The sequence below is a fragment of the Tamandua tetradactyla genome, chromosome 25, assembly GCF_023851605.1.
Source record: "Tamandua tetradactyla isolate mTamTet1 chromosome 25, mTamTet1.pri, whole genome shotgun sequence".
Lineage (NCBI taxonomy): Eukaryota > Metazoa > Chordata > Mammalia > Pilosa > Myrmecophagidae > Tamandua > Tamandua tetradactyla.
In genome coordinates, this window is record NC_135351.1 from 24656915 (window position 1) to 24670328 (window position 13414).

Here is a 13414-nt window from a genome sequence, read left to right on the forward strand (position 1 = left end):
TGATGCTGACAAACAAGCCTGCTGAGAGAGAATTTCAGGGAAATCTCAGAAATGGCAAAAGAGCACAACTGGCAACTAGAATAGATGTGTGGTATTATTCAAGCCAAGCTAACCCTATATCTACTGAGCATTGGTTATATTACTATATATATTGATTGAATTCATAATGAAGCTCTGGAGTCATTAAGAGAAGGTTACCTACCCTTTTCCTTGGACTTCTATTTTGGCATTTATCACATGGTACTGTCATTAACGCTACTGTGTTCTCTAGTACGGGGTATCAAACTACCCAAAACATAGTGACTTAAGTCAATGATTTGTTAGTTCTATAAATCCATGAGCTGTCAATTTGAGCTATTCTTCTTTTGGTCTCATCTGGGACCATTCATGCAATTGCAGTGATCTGACAACTCTCCTAAAGGCGGACACGCCAAGCTGGTCTCACTCACATGCCAGGACAACTGGCATTGCCAGGGGCATCTCAGTTCTCCCCAGGTGGCCAGTCATTCTCTAGTAGATTAGACTAGGCTTCTTCACAACACATGATTGTCTCAATGTTTCAAGTGGGCAACCCCCAGTGTGCAGGTACATATCATGCCTGTTTGCATCATGCTTGCTAATCTCCCATTGACTGAAGCCAATCACATGGCGGGGTCCAGAGTAAAGGGGGAAGGAGTCATAAGGCATGACCATGAGAGGGCTCATGTATTGTAAGAATCTACCACATGCACTGTGAATTCTAAGAGTTTAGAATATTAATATTCTTTGCATCCCCATTACTTAGGACTTGCCTAGTATCCATAGACATAATTCACAACTGGACAGTACCACTCTCCAGGGAGAACTTTAGGAATTGTGGGTGGCATTTAGAGATTGTGGACAGCATTTGTGAAATATGGCCTGAATACACATATTTGAAATGTATATTTTTTATTATAAAATACATAGCTTATATTTCTCCTTTGTATTCTAGTTTAAGCATTATGTTGATTTTTTTTTTTAATTATGTACATGGTAGGTTATATTATCCACAAATGTCACTTGAGGAGAGCAACTTTACCTAAATATCTGTTTCAACAATATGTTTCAGGCAGCGGTTTGGGTCTGAGATTTGTAAAAGTTATGAGTTGACTTTGAGTGTTTTAAGAGCTAGCCTTCAGTTATTTGAACCCTGCTAGCCAGAGAAAGTATCACTAAATAATGTTTTTAACTTATTGTTCTTTTTTTTGCATGGGCCAGGCACTGGGACTCGAACCCGGGTCTCCGGCGTGGCAGGCGAGAACTCCTCCTGCTGAGCCACCATGGCCCGATTGTTGTTCATTTTGATCCGTGAGTTGTGAAAGTGTAGTACAGGACCTAGTTAGTAAAGGTGAGTTCTGTTGGGGACACGCTCTAGTAATTGTTTGTAAATAATTGCCTCACTCGCCTTTTTAAAATGGTTATTACTATTGGCTTGAACTCCCATCCTTTGGATGGGGCAGGCGCGAGGGCTTGTGGTTCTTGGGGAGCCTCATACTTAGGGAAGCAGTGAAAAATCACAAACCTCCGTACGTCACTCTGCCAAACCAAACACTGCTTTAGACCCCCAAACTGAGTCATCTCCACTGCTTAGCACGGTGAATTTGCTTATATGTTATTCTCCGATTTTGAATTTATTGTACAACAATATACGCGAGATTATTTTTTCGCTTGCGGGATAGCAGAACAGATGATGCAGTTCCTGGGCCCGGCAGCTGGACCGAGGCTGCGCGAGGCACAGGGTAGGCACCATAAACGTCGATTGACAAGGGTTCATTGCGGCAGTTGACACAAAGCCATCCACTCCCCAGGCAGTACCTTTTTATCTGTCTCCCGACCCACACCCTGGCCCGAGAGACGGTGAGCTTGGAACAGATGGTGAGTCCCGGGTGCCAGGTGCGCAACAGCATGCCCCGCGCGGTCCAGGAGCGTTGGGCTCTTTGGTCCCTGCCCCACCCTTCCCCTCCCAATCTTCACCAGCTCCCTCTATGCCGCCCCCGCCACCGGGTGAAGTCGAGCTGTGGCGAGAGCAAGAGATGGGAGGGCTTGGAGAGAAGAGCTCGGGTGCCTGGCAGAGCCCGCCCGTCAGCCTGCGGCCGGCCACGCGCCGCCTCTCTCCTCTGACCCCCGTCACTTGGCAGCGGGTGCAGTCGCTGAGCCTTCCCGCCTCCTATCTCTTCAATCAAGCTCCTTTCTTCCTTCCCATTCCCTCTTCCTCTTCTTCTCTTATCCGATATTTTACTTCGCTTCTCCTGCCCACTCCCCAGCGGGTTTCCCTTCCTGGCAGACACGCGCACCCCTGCCCGCCCTCGCACAACTCCAATCCCGGGTCAACTGGTTTGCTATCTTTGGCTTTGTGTTGCTCTGTGTTTAAGTATTTTTCCGTAAGTGAAAGCAGCCGCTTTTCCCCACGGGGCTCCAACTGTAACTGCTTCTACAAGGGTTAGGGGCGAGGAACCAGAGGGACGTGCCCCCACCCACACCGAGCATGGGGTCACTGGGGTGGCTTCGGAGCGCCCCGGGGGGGGGGTAGGCAGCCCCATAGGGATGCGGGCGCGCGGTCCTGGCAGCCACGATTGCCTGCGGAAAGGCAGAGAGCCACGTGAATCCAAGTGGGACAAAGCAAGCCCAGCCCTTGCGCAGAGCTTTGCTTCCAAGTCACTGCGCCTCGCAGCCTCTACCTGCCATCTACCTGCCATATGCTCCCTCCTCTTAGACCTGAAACTGCCTCCTACAGGTGCTCTGGGCGAAGCACCCGGAGCGGCGGGCTGCACCCCTTGGTAACGGCGCCTGGCACCCTTTGGTGCCTCCCGGCCGTCGTGTACTCGGTGAACACCATCCCCCTCCCCGCCTTTCCTGCACGAGAGAAGGGCGAGGTAGGGCACCGAGAGCTGCTCTCCCCTCCGAGGTCCCAGGGATTTAGATACTATCAATTGTCTCCTTGCCCTGGCCCTGTGACTCTCTGCCATCTCCCCTCTCCGCCACAAACGTACCCTGCTTTGCCTTCCTGAAAGAGCGCAGGCAGCTGCACACTCACAGCAAAGCATGGTGCCTCCGCCTGCGGGGACTGGGAGGGGTTGCCCAGCGCGGGAACGAAGGTCGTGTTGGCCGGAGCGGGCTCCTAACGCACAGTGGGGATGTGAGCCTGGGCAAGGCTTCCAAGAAGCCTGTCCGCGTCCAGAGCGAAGGGGGCTGGACACCAAGAAGAGAAGGGGACCAAGTCGCTGTCAGTTCCGGTCAGTGACGGAATTGGGCACCCTGGCCAAGAGCCAAGCTGGCTCGGGGGGCGGGGGCGGGGGGGGGGGAGGGGGAGCCGAGCGTCCCAGGCACAACCCCGGGCTAGCAGCGGCCAGTTGCAACTCAGCAGGAGGTCTGGGCGCGCGGTAGCACGGGAGCGTGCGCGCCTTTAGCTCCTTCCCCGCGGTCAAACCTGAACCAAGACCGGCGTTAAAATGCCGCTGACAGGATCGCCTGAAACATGTTTACAGTGGGAAAGACTTTCCACCAAAAAACACAGCCTGAGTCGATCCCAATGTATTTCCTCCCTGTAACTGTAATCGAAAAGAGAGGCTCAGCCACAGCTGCAGAACCAGACAGAGCCCCATTAATCAGGGCGGAGTTTCGGGCAGGAGCAGAGTGGTGGCTGCGCGAACGAGCTCAGGGCAAGGCGTGCTGGCCGAGGAAAGCCTAGTTTCAGGAGGAGGGCTGGCCTTGGCTTTTCCTTAAGTAATGCGCGCCGTTTCTCTGCAGCGCGAGAGCAGCTGGCGGAGAAACTGCCATCTAACTAGTTTCCACTTCAGCAAGATGATGCGGACACGGTAATTGATAATCTTCCGAGTTCAGCTGCTAAATTCAAACGGGAGGCTAGCCCTCGGTTTCCCCAGGCACTGGGAGCTTCTGACAAGTGAACAGGATGCGGCGGTTGGTTGCTCTAAACTTTCATTTATGAAAACTAATCCGAGCTCACCGACACACCCTATTACTCGCCGATCGTTTCAACTGCTACCTAAAGAACAGAGTGTAGTGGGGGATAATAGGGGCTTGAGAGAGGAGGAAGGGGGAGAAGAACGAATTCTGACCCTCCCCACTTTTTCTCACGTCTCCTCCTGGGCGCATCGGAGGCTGAGCGCTGCCACCTGGCGGCTGCTTGTCCCCAGATTGGCTGCAGATGGGGGCTGCTGGATGCAGAGCCAACCCAGGCTCCCGCGGGTGTGCCTTCATTCTGCCTAGAGAAAGAGAGTAGAAACCCCGAGTAGAAGCCGGTGTACACGCTTTAAATCTACGTAACCCAGGCAAACTCTCATTCGGTACTTATTCTCATGAGAAAATCAAGAGGAAAGGAATAATGAGGTGGCACTGATAGTCACGGCTTACTCCAGCCTACTGCGTGCTAATCACTGGTCATGAGGAAAAAGTGGTAACAATTAATAGAAATGTGGTTTCTAATAACCTAGCTTGCACTGAGTTAAAAAATAAATCATGCGTTTCATTTTGCCCCAGAATTCTGTTTTGATATTTTGCAAATAACAATTACTTTCATATATTATTTTTCAATGCAACCCAAAATAGGAAGTCCAGTTCCTATACAGCGTTGTCAGCCCACAAGGATGACGTGTAAATTATGTTTGTTTACATGATTGAGAAGTACATCAGGCTTAGATGAAGTTTTTTGTATTTTTGTTTTTGTTTTTCCCCATAAAGTGTGGGACTGAAATACCTGGGGCCCTTCAAGTGACAAAGGCCTATAACATTAAATTTCCAAGGGCTACTTTATCTGCTAGTTAAAGGAACAGAAACAGGCTGTTTTTTCCTCTTTATTATTTGAACTCAATGCTTTTCAGGTCTGACCAGCACCTAGAATCATACTTTCTAAAACTAAGGCAAGATAAAATCTTGCAAATCCAGGGGATTGTTAAACTGATTTCCCTTTGAGTTTCTCCCTTTATATACTATAGGAGCAGGATAGAATTTTTTCCATCCATATCCCATACTATTTTATGGATGTGGGATTTTATGTTGTGCAGCTGTGAACGAGAAGAAACGAAATGCATTAGCACATTATTATACTTACATCTCACATGGAATTGCAGTATTTAATGGAATAAAAGCTGTAAGATAAAATATTTACCTTAATTCAAGATTTGAAATGTCTAACATCATTGCTCAAAAGACAATTAGTGTATTATTCTAAAACAGAATTTTTGCAAAATTACCTCGGCTTACTACTAATATGGCTTAAAGAGTAGCACTGAAAAATACTTCATGTACTACAAAGCCAGCAGAGGGAACACTGAGTACTGATTCAGTAGAGGCCACTAAAAACTGATATTGGAGGAGGGGGGAGGGGGAGGCAGGTTGTCACCAATGGATGACTGGTTACAAAGTATATGAAGTTAGATAATGAAAACACAGAAATCTGTTCTCACTATTTCGTATTCAGAGGTCAAATTCATTCCAGTGTGCATATACTTAATAACAGAGATGACTTCAGTAAAAGGCCATTTGTCACATGTTTTCTTATCTCTTGAGGGATCTAGTAACACATAAGAATGTACCTACTTCAAAAGTCTAAGCAGTTATGTATATTCTAATAAAGCCAATGGAAATTACTAATATCGTATTTCATCAATTCTAAGAGGTAGTATTTTCTTTTCATTTCAGAGATCTCTGAAATAGGGTAGCATCTTTCAACAATGTCCTGTCACAGTTTCACTGGCAATTTTTCTTCCTTAGTGGCATGTAACATTATGGTGTCTTAAAATCCACGGCATATTGGATTTGCCAAAATTAGAAAATACATCTAAGAATTGGGCCAGTAGCTATTTTCACAATTTTTAAAATCTTTAAGCATAAACATAATTACTATGACTGCTTTGATTAACTTACTTTGCCCTCATCATGTTCAATCATGGAAGCAGAAATGACTTTTGAGTTATAATTACACTGGTACCCTGACTCTGAATTATTATAAGGTAGCTACACCCTCAAGTCGTTAATAATGACCCTCAAGTCATTATTATTATTATTATTATTCCTAAAATAAATATAAAATGTATTCCTCTTTTTATTCTAGTGAAAATATTGATTTTATAGGTAATAAACCTCTTAGAATAATTTTTTGTCATACAGATAACAGACAGTTTATCTGTGCACAGAGAAAATGAAAGGGACAACACACCTAACATTGGTTTGCAAAAAGTTGTCAGTTTTTTTAGGATTTTTTTTTACTCTTTTTTAAAAAAAATTATATAGGTTGGGTAACTAACAATCAAAAAATGATTTGCTTTTACCCCCAAAATATTCTTACTTATGGTTGATCCTTACAGACCCAGTCAGGTATCCCCAAAGGGTTTCTTTCCAGCAATATGCTAAATATGAAAACCTGGGCCTCTTGCCATCCTTTGAAAGCTTGACAAGATAAAGAGAAATCAGCTGGCTAACACTAGTTGCTCTGAATCGAACAGCTGGCTTAATTATGTTGGGTTGACCCTGCCTTACTATTACCTATCTTTGGCCTAAAGAACAAAAAAAGTACAATTATTGTGTAAGAGAAGGCCAATATTTACTAAAATTCTAATTTTCAGGCCGTATGGATTGAAGTAACTTTTGTGGCTAAATTAACGTGTTCTGAGTACCTAACCACCGTTTCTTTGTCACATTCTTCACGATATACTTCACTGAGTTCCTTAAAAAAAAAAAAAATCTTTGGAATGACAAGGTTGTCCCTATGATCCTCGTATGCTATTACTTTTTCACATCAGTGACCATGCTCGGGTTTAGACCATGCTTCTGAGCAACATCCTGCTTCTAGTAAAGGGAGGTTCTCTGGCATTTCAATCACCAAGGGAAGGATATTAACATTCACTTACCACCCACCAGGTGCTTTATAGTCACAAACTTGTGATACCCTCACAGTAATCCTCTATAGAGTAGCTCTTAGTGTTCCCTTTTCACGGATAAGGAAAACTGAGACTGTCACATCTCATGGTTAGAAAATCAGTAAGAGGGATCAGCAGCCAGGTGTTATATAAATCCAGAGGCCCTAGTCTCTTTTTCTACTGTTATCTCCTAATTTTCTCTTTGCTTTGGCCTTTTAGTTCTGTTTGAACCAAATAATAAATATATAAGGAAGAAAGGGGGGGCACTTTGGGAGGGCCATAAAGAGTTAAACAACCTTTAATTTTGAAAAGGTACAAAACAGATTCTTAAAAAGTAAAATCGATGCCCATCTTTGACTCACCATTCCCATCCTATCTGAAACTTATGGATATTTGCCCAAGGAGTTAATTATAGAACACTGCCTAATGTATTCCAATTGAAAGCTCCTCTGTTTGGGCTATCCAGGATTTATGGAGGTGTTTAAATCATTAAATAACTATAGTTAACCCCTGTTTGGTTAAGAGAGCAAGCAATTATTGCAAAAATTCCTCTTCTCTGCCTTCCACAAACTGTGAGAAAATTGTTCTGAAGGGATTTACACAATACATCAACATCTGCGCCGTACCTAGAGTTGTTAAAATAATTGTGATGACAGGTGTCTAGGTACCACTTTCTTAATGGTTTTCAATATCCATTGATTTATTGTTATGGCTTTTCCTCCCCCTTTTTACATCCTTGGCTTTATGAAAGAGCTGAGGAACAGATTTTGCACGAGAGGCTGATTCTTTATTCCAATGCTGAAAAGAACTAATAAAAATAATCACTTGGCTTTTAGGCAGAAAGCTTCCATTTACAGTATTTCACCCTTCCCCCTTCCAAGCTCCTTGTTATCTAACATAATGGTTAGAATACATTTTCGTCTCCCCTTAATAATTTCATGCATTAACATCCTCTTCACACACTAGACACACACCCGCACACACACCAAAAGGAAAAAAGGCAGCAGAAATCTCAGCTGTACTTCTAGCCCTTTTAAAAAGTTTGCTCTGTAAATTGGAATGAGGTCAGATTTGGAGCTTCTCATTGCACGCGGAGATTATTATTGCATCGGGTTCCAAGCCAATGGGAAGCCAGGAGGAGGGGCTTGGCACGAGGAAGCGTTGGTTACAGCGGCTGATTGGCTGCGGCCAAGACTGTGAAAGGATAAAGAGGCGCGAGGCGGAATTGGGGTCTGCTCTAAGCTGCAGCAAGAGAAACTGTGTGTGAGGGGAAGAGGCCACTTTCGCTCTCGGGTCTCTAGTTCTTGCACGCTCTTTGAGAGTCTGCATAGGAGCAACTCTGCCATTACCAGCTCCTTTCTGCAAGAAGGGAGGAGAGAACATACATTTATTCATGCCCGTCTGTTGCATGAAGGCTTTTTGGCTCCATACCTTGCAACAAAATAATTGCACAAACTCCTTACTGCCGATTCCGCCCACAGAGAGTCCTGGAGCCAGAGTTCTTTTTGCTTTGCATTGTAGGAAAGGGACTAAGTGATAGAGAATATGTCTCTTTCCTGAGCTCCTGAGAGCGAGCGCCTGTGAACTGGAATCAACTGCTTCTGGGCGGGGGGAGGAAAAAAACTTGCCTGGGAGGCGGCGAGAAACTTGCATTGGAAGCTTCAGCAACCAGCATTCAAGAAACTCCTCTCCACTTGAGCACGGTCTCCAGACTCAGAGCCGAGAGACAGAGCAAACTGCAGCGCGGTGAGACGGAGAGAGGGAGAGAAAGAGACGCTCCAGCCTGGGAACTATAACTCCTCAGCAAGAGGCGGAGTTCTTGCCCGCATCTTTTGGGGACTTTCTCTTCGCCCGCCTCCGTCCGGCCAGGAGTTGAGGGACCCATCCGCCCGCCACGCGCGTCCTCTCGCTCGGCTTGTACCTCGGCCCCAGGAGCCGGGAGGGCCTGGCGATCGCGCCGCGGCCGCCGCGAGGGTGTGAGCGCGCGTGGGCGCCCGCCGAGCCGGGGCCATGGTGCAGCAAACCAACAACGCCGAGAACACGGAAGCGCTGCTGGCCGGCGAGAGCTCGGACTCGGGCGCCGGCCTCGAGCTGGGCATTGCCTCCTCCCCCACGCCCGGCTCCACCGCCTCCACGGGCGGCAAGGCCGACGACCCAAGCTGGTGCAAGACGCCAAGCGGGCACATCAAGCGGCCCATGAACGCGTTCATGGTGTGGTCGCAGATCGAGCGGCGCAAGATCATGGAGCAGTCACCCGACATGCACAACGCCGAGATCTCCAAGCGGCTGGGCAAACGCTGGAAGCTGCTCAAAGACAGCGACAAGATCCCTTTCATTCGGGAGGCGGAGCGGCTGCGGCTCAAGCACATGGCTGACTACCCCGACTACAAGTACCGACCCAGGAAGAAGGTGAAGTCCGGCAACGCCAGCTCCGGATCCTCGGCCGCCGCCGCCGCCGCCTCCAAGCCGGGAGAGAAGGGCGACAAGGTCGGTGGCAACGGCGGGGGCGGCCATGGGGGCGGCGGTGGCGGGAGCGGTCACGCGGGGGGAGGAGGCAGCGGCGCGAGCGGCGGCGGCGCCAACTCCAAACCCGCGCTGAAGAAGAGCTGCGGCTCCAAAGTGGCGGGCGGCGCGGGCGGCGGGGTCAGCAAACCTCACGCCAAGCTGATCCTGGCGGGCGGCAGCGGCGGCGGGAAAGCAGCCACCACCACAGCCGCCACCTCCGCTTTCGCGGCCGACCAGGCGGGGGCCGCCGCCTTGCTGCCCCTGGGCACCGCGGCTGCCGACCACCACTCGCTGTACAAGGCGCGGACTCCCAGCACCTCGACTTCGGCCTCCACCGCCGCCTCGGCCACGGCCGCCGCAGCGCTCGCGACCCCCGGCAAGCACCTGGCGGAGAAGAAGGTGAAGCGCGTCTACCTGTTCGGCGGCCTGGGCGCGACGGCGTCGCCCGTGGGCGGCGTGGGCACCAGCGCCGACCCCAGCGACCCTCTCGGCTTGTACGAGGACGGGGGCGCGGGCTGCTCGCCCGACGGGCCGAGCCTGAGTGGCCGTAGCAGTGCCGCCTCGTCGCCAGCCGCGGGCCGCTCGCCCGCCGACCACCGCAGCTACGCCAGCCTGCGCGCCGCCTCGCCCGCCCCGTCCAGCGCGCCCTCGCACGCGTCCTCTTCGGCCTCGTCCCACTCCTGCTCCTCCTCCTCCGCGGGCTCCTCGTCCTCCGACGACGAGTTCGAAGACGACCTACTCGACCTGAACCCCAGCTCAAACTTTGAGAGCATGTCCCTGGGCAGTTTCAGCTCCTCGTCGGCGCTGGACCGGGACCTGGATTTTAACTTGGAGCCCGGCTCCGGCTCGCACTTCGAGTTCCCGGACTACTGCACGCCGGAGGTGAGCGAGATGATCTCGGGAGACTGGCTGGAGTCCAGCATCTCCAACCTGGTCTTCACCTACTGAAGGGCGCGCGGGCCAGGAGAAGAAGGGCTGGGGCGGGGGGGGCGGGGGTCAAGAGAGGAGAAAAAGAAAATGAAGATGAAGAGTTGAAAGAGAGAAGGAAAAAAAAAAAAGGAAAAGAAAAAAATAAAATAAAAAGGAAAGTGAGCAGGGGCGGGCTTCGGCGCCGCGGCGTTTTTGGACGCGCGCTCCCATCCCCCACCGCCCCGGGCCGGCAGCCTCGGCCCCGCCGGAGGGACGCGGAGGAGGCGGAGGGTACACAGGGGCGACCTTTTATTGATGTTATTGATGTTGTTGTTGATGGCAAAAAAAGCGACTTCGAGTTTCCTCCCCTCTGCTTGAAGAGACCTCCTCCCCCCCATCCTTCCAGCGAGCTTCCGGACTTGCCTGCACACCCCCCCCCCCCCCAACGAGAAGCCGAGTTTGTCTGTTGCTTAGAGACTGGAGGAATCTCGCCCCTTTCCATCACCACCTTGGCGTTTTTTGTTTTATTTTATTTCATTTTCCTGGTCGTGAGAGGAGGAAAAAATCCGGCACGTGTCTGGAGGGGGGGGGTTCTTGCCCCCACCCCCACCCCCGTTTTCCTGCAGGAGAGAGGAGGCTCCGGGGCGAGGAACTCCGTGGCCGACGGCACATGCCTGGGGGGCGCGCAGTGTCGGGCGCCTGGACTGAGAGACTCAGCGCCGGCGAATTGCCAGTTGGTGGTGGTCGTTTTTTCTTCATCTTTTCCTTATGATTATTGTTATTTTTTTTTTTTCTTCCTGCTTCTGCGGCGGGAGGAGGCGATCTTGAGGGGGGGGGGAGGAGGCAGGAGTGACCCGCGCTGGGAAGTGAACCGAGAAACCCAGGTGGAAGCCACGACGGCGGGGGGCGGGGGCCGGGCAGGCCGCGCCCGGGGGGCTGAGGAGGAAGCTGAAGAGGAGGTGCACGGTCCGGGTGGGGGCGGCGGCTGCTCGGCCCCCGCCCTCCGTGTGTCCGCAGAGTCCGCGAGGTGCAGCAACTCGGGCCCGAGGCTGCAAACAGGAGACTGCTGGTGTGGTACAGGGGCAGTGGAGGGCGAGTAGTTTCGGGGAAAAAAGAAAAAAAAAAGTTTTTTTCTTCTCTTAATCGGAATCGTGATGGTGTTGGATTATTTCACTGGTGGGGTTAATATAGCATGTTATCCTGTCTATCTTTTAAGAGATTTCTGTATAAGACTGTTGAGCAGTTTTTAAAATAGTGTAGGATAATATAAAAAGCAGATAGATGGCGCTATGTTTGATTCCTACAACAAAATTATCACCAGCTTTTTTTCATTCTTAACTCTTTAAAGGATTCAAACGCAACTCAAATCTGTGCTGGACTTATGAAAAAAAAAACAATTCAGGACCAAATTTTTTCTCAGTATGTATGTGTTTCTTCCTTCTAGGTGTAAATGAGAAGATGTGTTTTTTTCCCTCACCGATGCTCCATCCTCGTATTTTTTTTTTCCTTGTAAATGTAATCAGATGCCATTTTATATGTGGACGTATTTATACTGGCCAAACATTTTTTTTTTCTTATTTTGTCCCCCCTTTTTTTTTTCTTTTCTCTCTTTTACTTTCGGTTTCCTTCTTTCTATTTCCTTTATTTCTTCCTTCCTCTTCCTTCCTTTTTTCTTTTCCTTTAACAAAAAAAAATTTTTTTTTGGTAGTTGTTGTTACCCACGCCATTTTATGTCTCCTTCACTGAAGGGCTAGAGTTTTAACTTTTAATTTTTTATATTTAAATGTAGACTTTTGACACTTTTAAAAAAACAAAAAAAGACAAGAGAGATGAAAACGTTTGATTATTTTCTCAGTGTATTTTTGTAAAAAATATATAAAGGGGGTGATAATCGGTGTAAATCGCTGTTTGGATTTCCTGATTTTATAATAGGGCGGCTGGTTAATATCTCACACAGTTTAAGAAAATCAGCCCCTGATTTCTCCATGTTTACACTTCAATCTGCAGGCTTCTTAAAGTGACAGTATCCCTTCACCTGCCACCAGTGTCCACCCTTCAACCCCCGTCTTAGAAAAAAGGGGAGGAGAATTAGCCCAAACACTGTATGCTTTTACGAAAAACCATACTATTTGTCCAGAGGCTTTAAAACTGGTGCATTTACAGCAAAAAGGGATTCTGTAGCTTTAATTTGTAAACCACATCTTTTTTGCACTTTTTTTATGAGCAAAAACGTGCCGTTTAAACCACTGGATCTATCTAAATGCCGATTTGAGTTCGCGACACTATGTACTGCGTTTTTCATTCTTGTATTTGACTATTTAATCCTTTCTACTTGTCGCTAAATATAATTGTTTTAGTCTTATGGCATGATGATAGCATATGTGTTCAGGTTTATAGCTGTTGTGTTTAAAGATTGAAAAAAGTGGAAAACATCTTTGTACATTTAAGTCTGTATTATATAAGCAAAAAGATTGTGTGTATGTATGTTTAATATAACATGACAGGCACTAGGACGTCTGCCTTTTTAAGGCAGTTCCGTTAAGGGTTTTTGTTTTTAAACTTTTTTTTTGCCATCCATCCTGTGCAATATGCCGTGTAGAATATTTGTCTTAAAATTCAAGGCCACAAAAACAATGTTTGGGGGAAAAGAAAAAGAAAAAATCATGCCAGCTAATCATGTCAAGTTCACTGCCTGTCAGATTGTTGATATATACCTTCTGTAAATAACTTTTTTTTGAGAAGGAAATAAAATCAGCTGGAACTGAACCCTAAATCTTGACTTTTGTCATTATTTATGCCCAACGCCTGAGATTGGGAGGGCTTTAACAGCTTAGGGACTATACCATCTGCCTTAGGTTTGAAAGAAATAAGTTCTCGGAGAGGAGCCTGTTAAATGCCATCTTCCTGAGGAATATGGAGTTCCTCTCAGCCAGATTTGGCAGGCCCTGACCCTGAATTGTTGGCGTCCGCAGAATTGTGTCAACTCTACATGCTTTCTAGGAATTTTCTGAGTTTACCACATTTCAGTAAACACCCATTGTCTTGAAATTTTTTAAATGGGGTGAGTGATGGGGAGGGAGGCAACATGGACAGAATACACAGAT

The 13414-nt window shown here is 48.2% G+C and overlaps 1 protein-coding gene across 1 annotated transcript; it reads left to right on the top strand.

Annotated features, from left to right (window-relative positions):
• Nucleotides 1-8076: 8076 nt before the first annotated feature.
• Nucleotides 8077-13076, top strand: SOX4 (SRY-box transcription factor 4). The gene has a single exon (XM_077143637.1). The coding sequence runs from the start codon at nt 8907-8909 to the stop codon at nt 10347-10349; it is 1443 nt and encodes a 480-aa protein (XP_076999752.1). The 5' UTR covers nt 8077-8906; the 3' UTR covers nt 10350-13076.
• Nucleotides 13077-13414: the final 338 nt, after the last annotated feature.